This window comes from Plecotus auritus (genome assembly GCF_963455305.1).
Source record: "Plecotus auritus genome assembly, chromosome: 2".
Taxonomy (NCBI): Eukaryota; Metazoa; Chordata; class Mammalia; order Chiroptera; family Vespertilionidae; genus Plecotus; species Plecotus auritus.
In genome coordinates, this window is record NC_137771.1 from 219,626,765 (window position 1) to 219,645,266 (window position 18,502).

At 58.1% G+C, this 18,502-nt stretch overlaps 2 protein-coding genes across 2 annotated transcripts in view; one reads left to right on the forward strand and one right to left on the reverse strand.

Moving 5' to 3' along the window:
- Nucleotides 1–858: 858 nt before the first annotated feature.
- On the forward strand, nt 859–13,532 carry FTCD (formimidoyltransferase cyclodeaminase). Its single transcript, XM_080658179.1, has 14 exons — nt 859–1,021; nt 1,808–1,991; nt 3,186–3,314; nt 4,227–4,315; nt 4,451–4,630; nt 5,732–5,869; nt 5,950–6,081; nt 8,878–8,939; nt 9,325–9,454; nt 9,562–9,723; nt 10,371–10,414; nt 10,615–10,753; nt 12,029–12,124; nt 13,241–13,532. The coding sequence occupies exons 1-14, from the start codon at nt 968–970 to the stop codon at nt 13,325–13,327; spliced, it is 1,626 nt and encodes a 541-aa protein (XP_080514305.1). The 5' UTR covers nt 859–967; the 3' UTR covers nt 13,328–13,532.
- A 3,113-nt stretch (nt 13,533–16,645) lies between these two features.
- Nucleotides 16,646–18,502, reverse strand: part of COL6A2 (collagen type VI alpha 2 chain) — a 31,249-nt gene continuing 29,392 nt past the window's right edge. Inside the window, exon 28 of the mRNA XM_080657781.1 lies at nt 16,646–17,736. Coding sequence (XP_080513907.1) covers nt 17,138–17,736 — 599 coding nt within the window. The 3' untranslated portion in view covers nt 16,646–17,137. The remainder of the gene's footprint in view (nt 17,737–18,502) is intronic.

Genomic DNA, 18,502 nt, shown 5'->3' on the forward strand with positions numbered 1-18,502 from the left:
GGGCTGGCGTGGCTCAGTGGTTGAGTGTTGACCTATGAACCAGGAGGTCACGGTTCAATTCCCGATTAGGGCACATGCCCAGGTTGTGGGCTTGATCCCCAGTGTGGGCCGTGCAGGAGGCAGCTGATCAATAATTCTCTCTCATCATTGATGTTTCTCTCTCTCCCTTCCTCTCTGAAATCAATAAAGATATTAAAAAAAAAATAAAGATCATCTAAAACGCCAAGACAGCGTTGACCTGAGCACAGCCCTCTGAGTGTAGGGGCTCATGCTGCTGCCCGGGGGCATGTTGCCCCTTTGTGGGGAACCCCTGGCCTTGGGGAGCAGTGACCACAGCTGGAGAGAGCCGGGATCTCGTCCGGCCTACCTGCCCACCGGGACATCCACACACGGGCACACACTCTTCCCCTACTTTCCTGCCTGATGGGGCTGAGCTGACCTCTGCCCAGAGCCGGGCCAGTGCTGAGGCCCCACAGGGCCCTTCTTGGCCCTTGGATGCCCTGAAGCTTGGTCATTTACATGAATGATTGGAGACCCAGCGGGTCACCTGGAGGGTCATGAAGGCGTTCACACGGCCACCAGATGGCTGCGGGCCACGATGGGAGTGGAGTCCCAGCTGACCTAGGGGTCTGGTGAGGACTTTTCCCCACTGAGGGTCCCGGCCACAGGAGCTTTCAGGGGCGCCCACCCTGCCAGAGCGATCCCTCCTCCTCCTCCGACTGGGATCTCAGCCTCACTGGGATCCTGGTTCTGCCCCTCCCCGGACTGCTCGCTTGGTGTTTGTACAGGGACCAGCCTGCCCCCTCTCCTCGCCATCACGGATGGTTAATAAGCAGCCCGGGGTGCGGCGGGGGCGGGGGGGGTGGTGGTTGTATAAAGGCCCTGCCGGGCACTGGAGAGGCCTGTCCGTCCTTCCCTCCTCCTGTCTGTGAGAAGAGCGTCCTGATCGAGGACCAAGGCCCAGACCATGTCTCGCCTGGTGGAATGTGTCCCCAACTTCTCAGAGGGGAACAACCAGGAGGTGAGGTGCCAGGGGGGCAGCGCAAGGGGCGTGGGGCAAGGAGCAAGGGGTCCACTTGGCGTGGGGTTGGGAGTATCTTCTCTCAAAGGGGACACCTCCCATCAGCCACAGCGACATGTATGCCCCGTGAGTGTGGGAAACTTAGAAGTGACCAACCTGGGGCAGGGGGGTAAGGCAGGGGGGTGGTCAGGCAGGGGTCCTGACCCAGGTTTGAACAAATCACTTGGCCTCTTGTGAAAATGGGGCCCCCAACCCCGACCCACAGGCTGTCTGAGGGTCTCTGCCATGGTTCCTCTGCCTCCCCCTCCCCACAGCGTATCAGGTGATCACTGTTATCCTCATATCACCTACGAGGAAACTGAGGCACAGAGAGGTGGGGCAGGCTGCCGAGGGCCACAGAGCAGCCTGGGCCCCGAGTCCCTGCTTCTAAGCACTGGGCATTTCTGTCACCTCAGAAGGTTCTGGGCCTTTCGTGCCCCTCCCCCGATGCAGCTACTCCCACTGGAGGCCTCGTGGAGGGGCTGGAACCCTGACCTTCCGTGACCTTGGCCTGTAGGTCACCTTCCCCAGCAGCTCCTCTGCCCGGGTGCTGCTTCCTGCCTCAGTTTCTCCTGCAGGGGCAATGACTATAGCCAGGCTCCTGCTCGCTGGGGAATTCCCAGATGCTCAGTGCAGCTTGCCGGGTGCACCTTTGGTTGGGTGGGGGACAGGAGAGGCGCAGCCACCTCTGAAGCTCCTGTCCCTCTTCCAAGTGGGGAAACCGAGTGGGCCGGGCTCTCACCCCAGGTGATCGACGCCATCTCCCAAGCCGTGGCGCAGACCCCCGGCTGCGTGCTGCTGGACGTGGACGCCGGCCCCTCCACCAACCGCACCGTCTACACCTTCGTGGGGCGGCCTGAGGATGTGGTGGAGGGGGCCCTCAACGCTGCCCGGGCTGCCTTCCGGCTCATTGACATGAGCAAGCACAAAGGTGAGGGGCTGTTCTTGCCCACAGGGCATGGAATGGGGGACCCCCATGGCCCCCGAGGGCTCTGCAGCCCATGGAACCCGCTGTGCCAGGCGGAGGTACAAGGCAACTCCTGTCCACATTTCAGGGTGACCGGCAGTGAGGCTGGAGCAGGCTGAGCAGGCCCTGGGTGGGGAGGGAGGGCGAGGTGAAGACAGGGCCCTGCTGCAAACTGACCTGTCAACAGCCTGCAAAGCCAAACACGTCAGGTGGCAGGCAGGGTCAAAGGTCTCTGGCCACTCACCGCAGGGAGACCAGCCAGGTCCACAGGCAGGGAACTCACAAGTGACCTCAACTGTTGAGAAAATGGGGGCTCATCTCCAATGGAGGAGTTGACTGGGGAAGGGGAGAAGCGCTGGGGAGGGGAGGGGGTTGCCATCTTTGGGGGGCTGCTGGCTGGTAGCAGGACACTCAGCGTGGACTCCCAGCTGCCAGGGAGGGAGGGCTGGAGGCCAGTGTGGGGCCAGGAGGGCCTTCCAGCCTGGCCAGGACTCGCGGAGAGCACAGCTTCGAAGCTCTTGCATGTTTTCTTTGTGGTTTTTCGGAGAGGGAGGGGTTGACACTGTTCACCTAAAAATAAAAGGGCAAAGTGAGAGGCAACAAGCATTTATTTGAGATCAAAGAATAGCTTTTCGGGAAACACTGATTCAGGCAGAAGCCCAAATAGTGTTCGGATTAGGAGACAAAGGCAATGGGCACTGATGAGAAGGGGGCGGGGACAATTCCATCAATAAAAGGAAGACGGTGCAGTCGCGCAGTGACGCTGATTCTAAAGAATGCCTTTAATTTTCAGTCCTGTCCTCGTAATAGCTGCTTTTCTGTTATCTTTGCAAATAGTTCTTTTGGACACAGTGTTGCTTTAGGCCCAGTCCACAAGTTGTTCTGCCCCGTTCTAACATTCCAAAGGTTTGAGGAGTAAAGCGTGCAAGGCAGTTCCTCTGGGATGGCAGCCCAGCTCCATTCTGAAGTTTTCACACAGCACAGAGGCCCAAATCCTGGGGGCCTGCCTCTCCCAGCCTCCCCGTGGTTGGTGTGAATGGCTCAGTGTGTGGATGGTGGGGCAGATGGGGCCTGAGGGATAGGTTTTGGGGAACCTACCGAGCCCTTGTCCTCGCCCACAGCTGGGCCTCCTGGTCCTCAGCCCCCATCTCTCTGCAGGGGAGCACCCTCGGATGGGAGCCCTGGACGTGTGCCCCTTCATCCCTGTGAGGGGCGTTGGCATGGATGAGTGTGTGCTCTGTGCCCAGGCCTTTGGCCAGCGGCTGGCAGAGGAGCTGGGCGTGCCAGGTGAGTGCCCCCACCCCCCGCCCCCAGGAGGGGTGCCCTGATATCAGGGGTTTCCTCAGCCAGCCCCTTCTCACTTTCAGTTCCCACCAGCACCCTTCACCGTAAATGCTTGTTCTTTGGTTCTCGAATAAATGCACACATGAGTCCTTAAACATGCAGATTATTAAAACAAAAGCAAAAACAAAACAAAAAAACACCTGAAAAACCGCCACCAGCAAACGGACAGAACATTCCCGTTTCTCCCATAAGGAGATAAACGCAGTGGAGACCCCAGCCCAGGGAGGCCCTGGGCTCTCAGGCATTGAGGCAGTGGGAACCGGGCAGTCACTTTGTCATGTGATTTAGTAAGACGAGTGGACAGCCCTAAGGGAATCATTTCACTTGGGGGATTGACCACATCAAGAAAATGACCTGGTACAAATGGGGGCAAGTTAGAAGCCAAGTGCATGGTGGACAGGACACGTGAGCACGGGGGCACACATCCTGCCCCATGCAGATGTGGGGAGTAGCACACACGTGTCCCTGTGCATGGGTGGGTGTTGGTGAGTTTGTGGTGAGTTTCCTTAATTTGTGGTCATATTTATTGTGCAATGAAAATACATTTTAGGCAGATATGTGAACATTTTCCCAGTAGCGTGCCCCCGCTCTCCTGGTCGGCTGACGGCTTTTTCAGGGGCATCTGTCCAGGGGAAACAGCGAGGGTGGGGGACTGCCCTGACCCTGGTGGGCAGAGGAGTGGAACTGGCCCACACTGAGTGTCCATCAGTGACCACGCTGAGTGAGACAGGGGCTGAAGGAGGCCTGTCCTCCAGGCTGAGGCTGGTGGGAGCGGTCTGCCTTGGTTCTCCTCTGGGAATGGGGGTTCTGGACTACCCAGCCGCCAGGGACTGACTGGCCAGGCTCCCCTTGCAGTGTACCTCTACGGCGAGGCGGCACGGGTGGCCAGTCGCCGGACCCTGCCGGCCATCCGGGCAGGGGAGTACGAGGCCCTGCCTGAGAAGGTGTGGTATTCCCTCGATGGCGGGTGGGTTTGGGGTGAACCCCAGGGGTATGTACCCTTTTCCTTTCCCCTTCCCCAACCCCAGCGGGGCACCCCTTCCATGGGGTGCAACACCCAAGGGTGAGTCTCCCTACAGCTCAAGCAGGCAGAGTGGGCACCGGACTTTGGCCCCAGCACCTTCATCCCCAGCTGGGGGGCCACCGTCACAGGGGCACGGAAGTTCCTCATCGCGTTCAACATCAACCTGCTCAGCACCAAGGAGCAGGCACACCGCATCGCCCTCAACCTCCGGGAGCAGGGCCGTGGGAAGGACCAGGTGAGAGCAGCCAGGCTCGCCTGCCATCCCGTGGGCTGGGCGTGTCTCATGGATCACCAGTGGCCCAGGGAGCGGGTCAGAGGCTGTGTGGCACTGTGGTGTGGACCTGTACCAGCCCAGCCTCAGTGTCCATGCCATGTGAGAAGAGTCAGGGTGGGATTCCAGTGTTTGAATTGGGGGAGCACTTCCTTTAAAGGTCATTTTCCATGGAAGCAGGCAGAGTGGTACCCTTTGTTAAATTATTGCAGCATATCTACCAGTATACTGAAAGGAACACAGCTGCTTCCTGAACCCCAGTTATCTCAGGTACTCTCAGGTTCCCCCCAGATACTCCCAGGTATCCCCAGGTACTCTCGGGTGCCCTGACCCACCTAGTCTGCCACAGCAGCTGTCACCTAGATTGAGCATCACTGTTGTAGAAAGTCCTAGTTGGACACAGGGAGACACAGGAATACCTGGTGAAGGAGGTGGAGGGCAATGCTCTGTCCACCTGTCAGCCCCCCATCTCCAGAGACCCCAGACCCCCAGACTACAGACGCTGCCGTTGTGTAAGCACAACACAAATGTAGGAGAACCCCAAATCCTTCTTTCTGCTCTGGCTGACGTCAGAGGTCAGAGGTCAGAGGTCCCTCTTCAGATGGGTTGAGTCACCACAAGGATGAGGGGCTGAGAGCCGGCCTTTGGGGTGAGGGGTGCAATGGAAGGAAGGGACCAAACATAGGAGTTTGGAGTTGGGTGGGGGTGGTCCTGGGCTGGCTCCCAGGACACAGTGTGGGTAGAGTGTCGGCTAATGGGCAGGGCCTAGTCTGAGTCTGCTGCCTGTGGGGTGAGCATCCTGGAGCCTGGCCCTACGGGGCCTCAGTTTCCCTGTGGCAGGCAGTCCCTTCCTGCTGGCTCTGATGAGAGCAAGGGAGAGGGAGGAGGAGAGCCATGTGCACTTGGCCATCTGGGAGCACCACAGCTCTGTAGGCCACGGTGGGCCAACGCACCTGCCAGCCTCCTTTCCTGCCTCTTCCCCAGGTAAGCAGGGGCAAGTAGCTCTCACCAGGAACCAGGAGAGGCTGGACAGGGCCTGGGCTGGGAAAGGCTTTTCCTTTGCAGCCAGGACGTCTGAAAAAGGTCCAGGGCATTGGCTGGTACCTGGATGAAAAGAACCTGGCTCAGGTGTCCACCAACCTCCTGGATTTCGAGGTCACGGCGCTGCATACGGTCTATGAGGAGACCTGCAGAGAAGCCCAGGTGAGCAGGGTGGCACCCCCCCACCCTCCTGGGTGTCCTCAAGCCCAGCCCTGGAGGCTGACGCTGCTGGGCCTCTGCAGGAGCTGAGCCTCCCGGTGGTGGGCTCGCAGCTGGTGGGGCTGGTGCCCCTGAAGGCCCTCCTGGACGCCGCTGCCTTCTACTGCGAGAAGGAGAACCTCTTCATCTTGGAGGAGGAGCACCGGATCAGGCTGGTGGGCTGCGCCCCTGAGGGAGGGTGGGGTGAGGCTGAAGGGCCCCGTGGGAGCCCCGAGTGAACTCCAGGTTCCCTGGAGCAGGTTTGGGTGCTGGAGGTGCCCACACAGGGCCCGCAGCCCTGTCCCTGGGGCCAGGACTCCTTCCTCCTCCCTTGTTTTATTGTCTGTGCTTAGAAGATGAGATCGTACGATTTTCCTTTTGGGGACACTACTGGGGTTTTCTTTATGGCCTGAAATGTGTCCTGTCCTGTAAAAAATCTGACGGGAGGACTGTCCTCTGGCCGCCCTTCCTTCCCTCTGGTGTCTGATCTGGAGCCACCTCCAGCCTCCTCACACTTCCAGATGTGGGAGCGAGTCTCCGGCACCTGGGCCCACAGATTTAGATGGTTCCTTCCATTTGTTCCTTATGACACCTTTGCCTTGAGCGCCACCCACCTGGGTTCCTCCCACTTTGAGTGCATTTCTTACGTTTCTTACGTTGAGCAATGACTGGGTTTCTCTGGCAGCTGTGGTTTGGTGGTTGACGTTATCTCTGCGCATTTGCCAGTTCAGCAGGTGTGCCTGGCCTTGTTTCTGTCCTGCTTTCAGCCTTGTCGGGCTGGGTGGGTGTGGTTCCTTCCGGTGACTGTTCATGGAAGTTAGTCTGGTAATTACTGTTATAACGTAATATATTTACCTTTTCTATTGTTTTTATTTTAATTTTAAAATTACATTAAAATTTTCAAATTTATTGATTTTTATCAATACATCGACCACTTTTTATGAAAATGAGAAAATAAACACACTGTACATCTTTCTCCCTCTTCTTCTTTTTCTATTTTTACAGTATTTTTTAGGGAGTTCTTTTGGTGGTTAGTCCCCCCCCCCCCCTTTTTAAATTGTGGTAAAATACACAGAACATAACATTCGTCATCATAACCATTTTTAAGTGTATAGTTCAGTGATATTAAATACACTCATGATGCTGTGCAGCCAGTCACCACCCTCCAGGGATGGTTTTCTGTACCTGCAAACAATGTCATTGGGATTTTGATGATTTTGTTGAATCCGTGGTCGCTCTGGGCAGCATTGCCATCTCTACCCCATGACGCCTTCCATCCACGACCCTGGGATGTGTTTCCATCGATGCACGTCTTCTTTAAATTCTTCCAGCAGTGTTTTGTAGTTTTCATTGTATAATCTTTCACCTCCTTGGTTAATTAATCCCTAAGTGTTTTATTCTTTTTTGATGCGATTTTCAACGAAACTGCTTTTACAATTTCTTTTTCAGATTGCTCATTGTCTGTGTATAGCAATGCAGCTGACTGTGGTGTGTTGACTTTGTATTCAACTACTTTGCTGAATTCATTTGTTAGTTCTAAGTGGTTCAAGTTTTAAGTTTAATAACATACTTAATCTTTCAGTACTTTATCAATATTAGACAACGTCTGTTGACTTGGTGAAGAAAGACAAGAAAATTAACGCACTGTGCGAGCAGACTTCTCTGCTCCAGATTTAAATGGCCGTGTTGTTATTTTTACATAGTCAAATATATCACATCGGCCTTCTGTGCCCATACCCACATATGTTACATATGTTAAGTATCCACGGGAAATTAACCTTAGTTCTATAAGAAAGTGAGGTCAGCGTGCGCCTCTCCTTTCCCACCAACCTCCTTTCTTATCTGTTGGCTGGGTTGTGCCCTTCAGAGGCTTGATTTTCTGGTTCATCCTTGGGAATGTCGCCTTTCAGGGGTCTGCAGTCTGACCCCCATTCACGAAGGCTCGAGCCCTCCCCACTCAGGAGGGGTGCAGAGGTGCTCAGATGTCCCCAGGGTCCAGCCTCAGAGGGAGCAGGCCTTTCTGCTTCACCTTCCCGGTCACTTCTGGCCTCGGATGAGTTCCTTTACTCCCTGCCAGCGTAGCCGGGTGTTTACATTCAGTTGACAAGTTCTGTCCCTCTCTGAGGTTGTCTGTGTCAGCAGGGCTTTGCCTCATGTGGATGCTACAAGCAAACTCTCCAGGGGTCTCTCCACCGGTCCGGTCCCCATGTTCTCGGGGACAGCCCGCCACCACCCCGGGCCCTGCTGACTTGTTCCTTTCAGCAGCACTTGCCACCTTCTGTTTTTTTGTACAAGGATCAGCCACTCCAGAAGGAGCCAGGCTGGTGTCGCTGGCATAAGGCACCATAAAGTGTTTTGGATGTTTATTTGGTGGAAAGAATTCTAATCTTAAATGAGGATGGTTCCAACTTAATTTTGAGTTTAGACCAACTTCGCGTTTCCTCACATAACACGTCTTGTGTTTCGGCAAATCGGGCAGCTCCTGGGCTTTAAGAACTAGTGAGCTGTCGACACCCGAGGAGACAGAGCCTTGTCCAGAGAGGCAGTGTGGTTGGCCCTTCAACAAGGAGCTCTTGCACGTGGGGCATCTGAGGGCCACGTGGGGAGGCCCATGTGGTCCAGAACGAGGCCAGCAGCTGAGGGACCGGATGGGCAGCTCCCCACTCTGGGCCTCCGTTTCTCTGTGGAGTGACACGGCGGGTGGATGTGTCAGAAAGTGTGTACAGACGGACGAGGTGCCTGCTCCGGGCCAGGTGCTCTCCCAGGTGGGCTCAGCTTGGACGGGAGCCAGCGGTGAGCGGGGCTCCTAGTGGGCGAGAGCGAGGCTGGCTGCACCCCACCTCACTCCCCACACACGGCTGGGTCAGGGTGGGAATGCTGCCGTGAGCTGCGGACTGGCCCTTGGGTGGCCTTCCTTATGCATGGGGGGTGGGCTGGGCTGGCTTGTCGGTCACCAGCCGCTTCCTTTCCAGGTGGTGAACAGGCTGGGCCTGGACTCCTTGTCCCCCTTCAATCCTAAGGAGCGGATCATCGAGTGAGCAGCCACCCAGTCCCTCTGTTTGCCCCCCATCCTGCTGGCCCAGCCTCCATCCTTCCAGAGCCTTCTGCTTGATCACTTATTCATCAGCAAACACCAGGGTGCCCGTGCCAGGAGCAGGCTTGGGGCTGGTGGGGAGTGCAGTGAACCCCCAACAAGGTTCTGCTCTGTCCTGCGGGGGGGCGGGGGGGGCCTCCGGGGTGGTCACAGCCCCTCACAGGCTGTGGCTGCTCTGCAAACTGGGGCTATATCCCCTTTCTCCGGTTGTGAGGCTGGGTGAGGGGGGCGGGCTGGAGTTAGGGACTGTGGTCTGAGCCAGACCTTCCTTCTCAGTCTGTCGCTATGACCCAGGACCCCATCCCTGTCCCTCTGGCTCCCGCAGATATCTGGTCCCCGACAGCGGGACTGAGCAGAGCTTGGTGGACAAGTCCCTGCATGCCTTTGTCCGGGAGGTGGGCGCCCGCTCGGCGACCCCAGGGGGCGGCTCCGTGGCAGCAGCCAGTGCAGCCATGGTGAGCTGGGGAGGAGCAGGGACTGGGGTAGGGACAGGGGCGGTAGGGGCCGTGGACGAGGACGGGTGGTGACAGGGGTCCCAGTCCCTCAGCTGGCCCCTCCGCAGGGTGCCTCGCTGGCCTGCATGGCTGGCCTGATGACTTACGGACGGCGCCAGTTCGAGCACCTGGACGCCACCATGCGGCGCCTGATCCCGCCCTTCCACGCGGCCTCAGCCCGGCTGACAGCGCTGGTGGACGCGGATGCCCAGGCCTTCACCGCCTGCCTGGTGAGTGCCCAGAGGGGCCAGCATGGGGTCCGTGGAAAGTGGGGTTCCGCAGGAGAAAAAGCTGTGTGCCCTTGAATGTGTCCCGAAATCCTGCGGGAGGGCAGGGCCTGGCCACGGCCATGCCCACAGTCAAGGGGTACAAGAACAAGCAGGGGGGCCTGCCTGGTAGCGGTCAAAGGAGCAAGAGCACATTGTGGGAGCGACAGACCCAGAGTGACCATCCAGAGCACAGGTGCCTTCGGGGACGTGGGGACACAGTTTGACCCTTTATGTCTAGATTTTGGGGGTCATACTGTTGCCTGTGTCACTTTTGAACAATGACTTCAGGCCAGGTGCTATGGGAGGGGTGGGGCGCAGAGACCTAACGGGACCCCTCTAGTGCCTGAGGGCACGGCCAGCCCTTCCTCTCCAGTCCCTCAGTGCCCACGGTGGGGTCCCTGAGCCAGGTCTCCTTCCTCTGTGGGGGCCCAACACCATGAACCCCAACACAAGCACTCTTCCCAAAGTGACGCCCGTGCTGCGTGGAAATGCCGACCCTGGTGGTGACGTGGGCGCTGCTACAAGGCTGCCCCTGCCCAGCCCAGGCTCCCGAGGGGCCTGGGCACGGCTGCCCCTCACCCGTGCGTTTCTGTGCTTTGTTCCGGCAGGAAGCGATGAAGCTGCCTAGAAGCACCCCCGAGGAGAAGGACAGGTGGGTGTGCCGCGGCCGCGTGGTGCAGGAGACTTGAAAGGGTCTCATGTCCAATTAATCTACCCTCTGAGCATGTGCTGGTGATGAAAGCGTGACTTTCCTGTTGTCCCCACCCTGGTTCTTTCTGCTTGCAGCTGTTGGGGTGGGGTCCTGGGTGGGGTTCCTGCATGACCCCGGCTTCGATGACCCCTTGGTTTCAGGCGAGCAGCCGCCCTGCAGAAGGGGCTGAGACAGGCAGTGACCGTGCCCCTGGAGCTGGCGGAGACGGTGGCCTCGCTGTGGCCGGCGCTGCGGGAGCTGGCCCTGTGTGTGAACTTGGCCTGCCGGTCGGACCTGCAGGTACATGGTGGAGCCTGGCCTCCCGCTGTTGTGGGTGCCGCCATGGGGAGGGCGGTGGGGCCCTGGGTGATCACAGCCGTTCATGGTGTTTGCTAAACACCATGGCCTGGACATGAGCATGTCCCAGGTGGTCTTGGCCAGCCTCAGCCAGCAGGGCTGGTGTGTTGATTTCCTTTGAAGATGGAGCATTCAGGATCTTGTTCAGGGTTGCAGGGCAGATAAGCAGAAACGCAAACGAGTCTCCAGAATCCACGCCTGACCCTCCTGATGCCTCTTCCTCCTTCTCCCCTCTCTGGGTCTCCCCTTCTCCCTCCTCCTGGCCTCCTGGCTCTAGAAAACACTAAAGACAGCTCACAGGTGTGCACACATCGCGAGCCTGTGCGTGGAGGGCTCGGGACTATGATTTCTGCCCCTTGAATTCAGACCCCACAGTTTATAGGGTCTTTATAAGAGAGACACCTGAGTTCAGTGTCTGGGCTTGAGGCCGCAGAGAAGGGTCCCCTCCTTCCCTGGGAAGGCGGCCGAGTCTGAGCTGTCAAGAACGGAAGCTGCCTGGACACACGGGCTGTGGTGCCTACCGTTCCCATGCTCCCGCCGTGCTCCGGCATCTCCTTGTCCAGGAGGACTCTGTGAGCATCTAACATGTTGGAACTCGTTGTTAAGAGCCCCACCTATAGCCAGCTCCATCCAGGCCTGTGCACATGCAGCGTTCGGTGCGCGTGAGGTCAGGGAGCATCGAGGCCCGTGATGTGGGCCTGGCCTGCTGGACGCGTTCAAGGTCATCTGAGGGGGAGCCTCTGCACACTGGATGGCGCAGGGTCCAGGAACCCCGGGGAGGACCATGCTCCTACCAAGTGACTGGCCACCGTGCTCGCTCCATTCACGGTCACTCCACAACGGTGACCCAGGAGAGGACCCAGCCCGCCCTGAGGCTGCTGTGCTAGGAGGCGGGGCCGCGCTCAGATGAGCGGGGCCTCCATTTCTAAGCCCGAAGGTAGAGAGTCAGGCTGTGGTGGTTGCCGCTGTCCTCTGGATGGACAAGGCTGGAGCCCACTCCCCGCTGTGGGATGAGGGCGGGCCTCCTCGCACGGGCTGCCCAGCTGCCTCTGGGGGACCCTTGGTGATCAGTTTGCCATCATTATTGGTGACTGGGAGGGCTCAGAGGGCAGGCACTTGCTGGGATCCCAGACTGTCCCAACCCAGGCCTTGGGCTCTTGCTGAGGGTGGACAGGGAGAGTCCCGCCGTCCCCCAGCCCTGTTCCCGTGACCTTGCAGGTGGCTGCCAAGGCCCTGGAGACGGGCATGTTCGGTGCGTATTTCAACGTGCTCATCAACCTGAAGGACATCAGCGACGACAAGTTCAAGGACCAGGTGAGCAGCAGGCGCTCAGGGCCAGGCCCACGGAGGGGCCTGCAGGTGGCCCGCAGGGCTGTGGTTTGCAGACACGGCCAGAGCCTCTGGCAGCAGGCCCTCAGGGAAGTGTGTTCAGCCTCCTGCAGGTGGAGAGGCCTGGCTGGAGGGCAGCTGTTGTCCTCTCTCGGGTGGCTCCATCACCTCAGGAAGGACCTGGGCCAGTCCTGTCAGGGGACCAGAAAGCTGCAGGGATTGGGGCCCCTGTACCCTTGATGGAGCTGTGGCCCAGCCACCCTGAGCCTGCCCACTGGGCATACCTGCTCAGTGGGGCCACCCGGGTCTGGGGTACTCTAGACTGGCCAGGCCAGACCCTGGGCACCAGCAACCTGGGGCCTCGAAGGCCAGTTGCTCACCCACGAAATTATCTTAGCTTTAGCATTCACGATACTTTCATTGTTATGTCCTTGAGGTAAAATTTACAGAACATAGAATTTACCATTTTAAAATATACAATTCAGGGCTTTAGCCACTTACAGTGTTGTGTAATTACCACTTTTTATCTAGTCCTGGAACATTCCCGTCATTGCATAAAAACCCCCACATCCTTTAGCACCCCATTCTCCTGCTCTAGTCCCAACCCCAGTCCCAGCCACCTGAGCTATGTTATTTCTCTCTGTGATTTTGTGATAATTGTTAAAAAGCGATTTCACAGCTGAGAATGGGGAGCACTGTGCCCTTTTTAGGGGCCAGGCCCTGTCCCTCTCTGCCTGGTCCAGCCAGGCTGAGGTTGGCCATCCTCAGGGAAGATACCACCACGAGGGCATTGAGTTAAAGGACTGACCACATGAACACTGCCCCTCTGGGCCCTGGGGACACAGCCCTGCCCTGGGCAGTTACGGCTAAAGTGGGAAGACCACGGGGGAGGGGACCCTGGAGCCTGGCTGTCCCCAAATCTCAGGACAGACAGATCCCTCCCACCTCTACTAGGAGGTCTGTGAGGAAGCCCAGGATGGCCCAGTCATCTGAGTGGAGAGGCCAGGGAGCTTGGGCCAGCCCAGGGAGGGGGCAGGGAGGGCCTAGGCCAGCAGGGATGGGCAAAGTTGCAAGGTGCTGACCTGGCCCCTTGTCTGTCAGATCCACCAGCGCATCTCCAGCCTCCTGCAGGAAGCCAAGACTCAGGCCGCGCTGGTGCTGGACCGCCTGGAGGAGCGGCAGGAGTGATGGCCGGGAGGGACCCTCCTTGGACTCAGCACCCCTCAGCGCCCCCTCTCCTTTCCAATAGGGTCCAGCTTGCCTAACAAGACAGGATGGTCTCTGGGGACAGTCCTCATGAGGCCCAGAGGGTGGGCATGGGGGGTGTAGCCTGAGCTTGGCGGTGCCACCCACTGTCACCTGTGGCCTCTAGTAAAGTCACAGCACACCCTTGCCTGTGTCGTGTATTTGGGGTTTTGGGGAAAGGGCTGAACTGAGTGGGCAGGGATGGGGACTGGTGACGAGTGAGCCGGGGAGATGGGAGGAAACGGGGAGCACGAGGGACATGCCAGCTCCAGGGGGAGATGTGATGAGGCCTGAGCTCAGTCACTGGTCACTCAGAGCACCCGGGGCTTGGTGCAGGGCACCAGCGAAGCGGCCTTGGGATTGTGTCTGGGGCACCATCCCCATGGAGTAGCAGGTTCCCTCCAGTCGCATCACTCCTGATGTGGGGAGTGGCGGGCAAGCACTGCAGGACGGGGTGCCTGGGTGACACTCAGGGCGGTGAGGATGAGGAGAAGCAGGTGTGTCAGAGTTCCCGGGGAGGTGGCCGTGATGCGCTGAGTTTCCTGTGTCCCAGCCAGGAGGGGGAGAAGCGTTGGGCCCAGGGTCCCAGGAAGACAGGTGCCAGGTACTGACTTCTCTCATATGGAGGCTGGGGGGATGCGGCCAGGTGATCAGGGTCCCAGGAGGGCAGCTTCCCCACCCCCAAGCCCACGGCCCGTCTGCATTCTACTGTGTCCCCTGCAGGGCCTGGGCAGCCAGACCCAGGAGGGGGTATAATAGAGACTCCCCTGGGACTAGGGGCAGCAAGACAAGACCCAGGCCCACGTAGGGGCCCAGGTCTAGATGTCCCCTGCGCTGAGCTGACAATGGGGTCAGAGGGAGGGGCCAGGGTCCTGGAGTAGCTCCAGGTGGAGGAGGACAGTTGTGCAGTGTGCGCTGTAGCGTCGGCCCTGGGGCTGGGGATGCTGGAGAAGATGCCCCTCCAGCAGTGAGCCAGTGAGGGCCAGCTTGCTGCAGAGGGAGGTTGTATTACCCAGTCAAAAACCAGGACATTGTGGAGAGTCTGAGGGTGTCCCATGTGTATGAAGTGAAGGTTCCTGTATGAAACCATCATAGAGTCCTAACTCAAACATCACACATGGCAGGAGGTGTGTCTGAGGGTCCCTGAGAGGCTAAGGGATGGAGACCTGGGGCTCAGAGTGCAGCCCCAAGAGGGGCTTGGCGCCCTGGCCCTCTGGGAGGTTGGGGCTCCCAGTGTAGAACTCAGTGGACACCAGCATGGCCTGCACTCTGTGGGGCTCAGAGCTGGCCTGCACCCTCCCAAGGCCCAGCCACCCACTCATGGGTGTTGTACATCTCTTCCAAAAGGACAGAGGTTCTTGCCTCCTGAGGGCCAAAGACTAGACATGCAGGGGCCAGTGTCAGAAGAGGACGTCTTTTCCCTACGGAGGGGACCCTGGGCAGGGTCTGGTGGGCAGAACTGCAGACACACGGAGGGAGGGGCCTGTGCCTCCCGCCACCCTTCGACCTGGAAGTCCACAGGCATGAGTGTGTGGTGAGGCTCTGGGTGGCTGCAGGTCTCTTTTTCCTTTGCTGGCGGTTTGTACGTTCCTTGGTGGGAGGAAAAAGGGGCAAAGGAAGAGAAAATGCTTGGTTTAAAGTCCTGCTCCAGCTGCAGGCTGTGTAGGCAGATGATGAGAGAGATGGAAGTACCTCCAAAGGAATGTCATCCCCACATGGGGACGAGCAAGGTGTCAGCATGTTCTGGGCTGAATTGTGTGTCTCCCTCTGCCCCAATTCCCATGTTGAATTTCTAGCCCCCAATATCTCAGAATTTGACCTTATTTGGAAATAGAGTTTTTGCAGATGTAATTAGTTAGGTTGAGATAGGTTGTACTGGAGTGGGATGGGCCCTAGCCCAAAATGTCCTTATAAAAAAGGGAAGTATGGGCACAGACATGCATGGGGGGAACAGCATGTGAAGGTGGAGTGATACTGAGAAATCCAGGAACTAGCAGGAGCGGGAGGAAGCCTGGAGCAGATCCTTCCCAGAGCCTCTGCTGGGGCCTCCAGGCTGAAACAGTCGGTCTCTGTGGTTTAAGCCACAGCCTGTGGCACTGGGTTAGGGCAGCCCCAGGAAACTGTGAACGGCGAGAGCAGAGCATTGGCCTGTGGGAGCCAGTGGCTTAACAGGGCACTTCCCAAACGGTGAGCTTAAAACACCTGGGAGTCGAACAAGAAGTCACCGAGGTTGCCAGGAAAAAAAAAAATCTGTCTATCTAGCTATACACAAAACATCCTCCTGCGAACCAACAGACATTTTTAAGCACTTTGGCCCTGGTCTGAAGATAGAGGGAGGCTTCATTGACCAAGTAACATTGTTTTCAGCCTAAAGCTGACGAGACAGGTGTGGTTGAGGCTGTGAAAATGAACAAAGGAAACCTCATTAAAATTGACGTGGGGCCCTAACCGGTTTGGCTCAGTGGATTGAGCATCGGCCTGCGGAATGAAAGGTCCCAGGTTCGATTCCAATCAAGGGCATGTACCTTGGTTGTGGGCACATCCCCAATGGGAGGTGTACAGGAGGCAGCTGATCGATGTTTCTCTCTCATCGATGTTTCTAGCTCTCTATCCCTCTCCCTCTCCCTTCCTCTCTGTAAAAAAAATCAATAAAATATATTAAAAAAAATTGATGCGGGGAAGCCCTGAAGGTGGAGCTCTCACGCAGGACCAACTGCCACCTGCAGACTCTAGCAGGAAGAAAGCTACCTTGTGCTCTGCAACAGGAAGACCATTTTACTATCCAGGAAAGAGGAAGATTTTCTCCTTGCCCAGCAACAGCCTGACCAATGAGAAGCCACCTGAATGCTCACTCTCCTCCAATGGACTTCTACTCCTAATTGCCTCTCCCAATTCCTCCTTTTTCTCTATAAAGTAATGCTCCCCTCCTTTGTTCTCCAGACTTTGCCAAAGTTTGCATGTCCTGAACTGCTATTCCCAAATAGACCCATTTTTGCTGGTAAAATGATTATTTTAAGGTTGACAAGCCCATCCAGTCTATGCACCTGGGGACAGTGTGGACAGTCAGTGCTGGAGGCAGCACCTGTTCTTATGAGAGGAGGCCAGGCCAGACATCATCTCCATGCACAGAGCAAGTGTGTGTGTGTGGGTAGGAATGGGGTTGGGATGATAAATGCTGGTGGGCATGTGAACGGTCAGAGAGTCCAGTTGGTCTCTGGGGGGGTCCCAGTGGGCACAGACACATGAAGGCTGGGGAGCAGGAGGTGGTTCAAAGCCTTTATTGGACTGAGGTGTGTGCATACAGGGACATGGAGGGCCTGCTGTCACAGCTCTGTCTGATGGGGACATGACCCTCAGAGGTGAGGCGGAGGCCTGGGAGCTGGGCCAGGAGGGCTGGCAGAGAGCCTTTGGGGGCCCTGGAAGGTGGATGAGAGCCGATGGATGACACTGGGCTGAGGGGGAAATGGGCCTGTTGATGAGGGTCTGAAGCACGTCCTGGGAAGCCTCTGGGGACCAGGAAGGGTGTGGAGAGTAGGATGTCAGAGGATAGAGAGAAGGGGTGGAGGGCAGCAGGGCTGCAGGACCCTGGGAAGAGCTGGGTGGGGAGGGGAACTCCACTCCTGACTTTATACCCACACCTGGAGAGGTCGAGTCTGCAGCGCTCTGCACCTCTCTTGGCGGGATCTGAGTAGCACCACGGACAGGAGGACAGAGCCTGCAGGGCTGCGGGTGCGCGCCGGGGTGGGTGGGGCGCTAGCAGATCCAGCGGATGAACCTGTCAAAGAAGCCGGGCTGGGCCAGGCTGTCATAGTTCTTCTCACGGAAGACGGCAGCCGTGTCGCCCAGGCTGATCTTGGAGAGCACATCCATGTCCACGTCGTCGCCCACGGCCACCACGGTGGGCACCACGTTCTGCTTGCGCATGGAGTGCACGGCCTCGTCCAGGCTGTCGTTGCCCGTGACGCCGTCCGTGAGGAACACGAAGGACAGCTCGGCGTGGCGGCGCGCCCCAGCCCGCGTGCCGAGCACCACCTGGTTGATGGCGTGCACGATGCCCGAGCTCACGTGTGAGAAGGAGTTGAGGTAGCGTGCACTCTCCAGTGCCTCGTGGATGACCGTCAGGTTGGAGGTCAGTGGGAAGGCCACCTGCTGCTCGCGAGGGCCCCCAAACTGCAGCATCGCCACGCGTGCGTTGAGTGGGTCATCATCCCTGCGTGCCAGGGTCAGCCGCCGGGACACCTCCTCCACGAAGTGCCGGGCCTTGTGGAAGTTCTGCTCACCTAGCCGCTCGGAGCCATCCAGTAGGAAGACGATGTCCACGGGCCGCTGGGTGCACTGGGCCACGTACAGCTCTGGGGGGGAAATAGGGGTGGTGGGCAGGGGCGACCCAGGCGAGGCCCTCGCTAGCCCCGCCCTGGCCAAGTCCCTCGGTGCCACTACCCACCCAGGCCGTATTCCCTCTCGGGTCGAGCCTGCTCTGCCACACCCTGCACCGCATCCCTTCACGCGCCTGCCCACTGGAGCAACATGAACAGCTGGAGCTTGGGGGGTTGTACCCAAAGTCACCTGATGTTGGAGCCCCCCCACAGCCCCTGGGTGGGGGTGCAGAGCCCCACACTGTCTCCTCAGGCCCTCATTATCTTTCTTGGTTGTGCCCCCACGAGGAAATGTCTCAAAACATGATGGAAGGCCCTTTCCACCCTACAAGCACCATCTCTGCCAAGTGCCTCCTCCAGGCAGGAAGGGTCAGCGAAGCCCCTTCACTGGGCCCAAGAATTGGATGCCCCAGAAGGGCCACAGTCCATGGGGCACGGGGAAGTGGGGGTGGGAGAGAGGGGCAGGAGGCTGTCATCATGTCTGTAATTAGGTAAAAAGACCTCGTGAAGACCCTGGCCCTGGAGACCTTGGATGCAAGGACCCACCTATAGCTGTGACCCCCCGTAGCCCCCCGTCCCAGAGCTGCCTGATGCTGCCCAGGCCACATCTCTGCTGGCCCTCGGAGCATTGGAAAGAGAATGAGCCTAGGTCTCCTCTGACTGGACAAGGCTTTCCTGGGGGTGGGCACAGGTGTGGCCAGACCCCTGCGGTAGCCTAGGTGACTCACTGTGACCTGAGGAG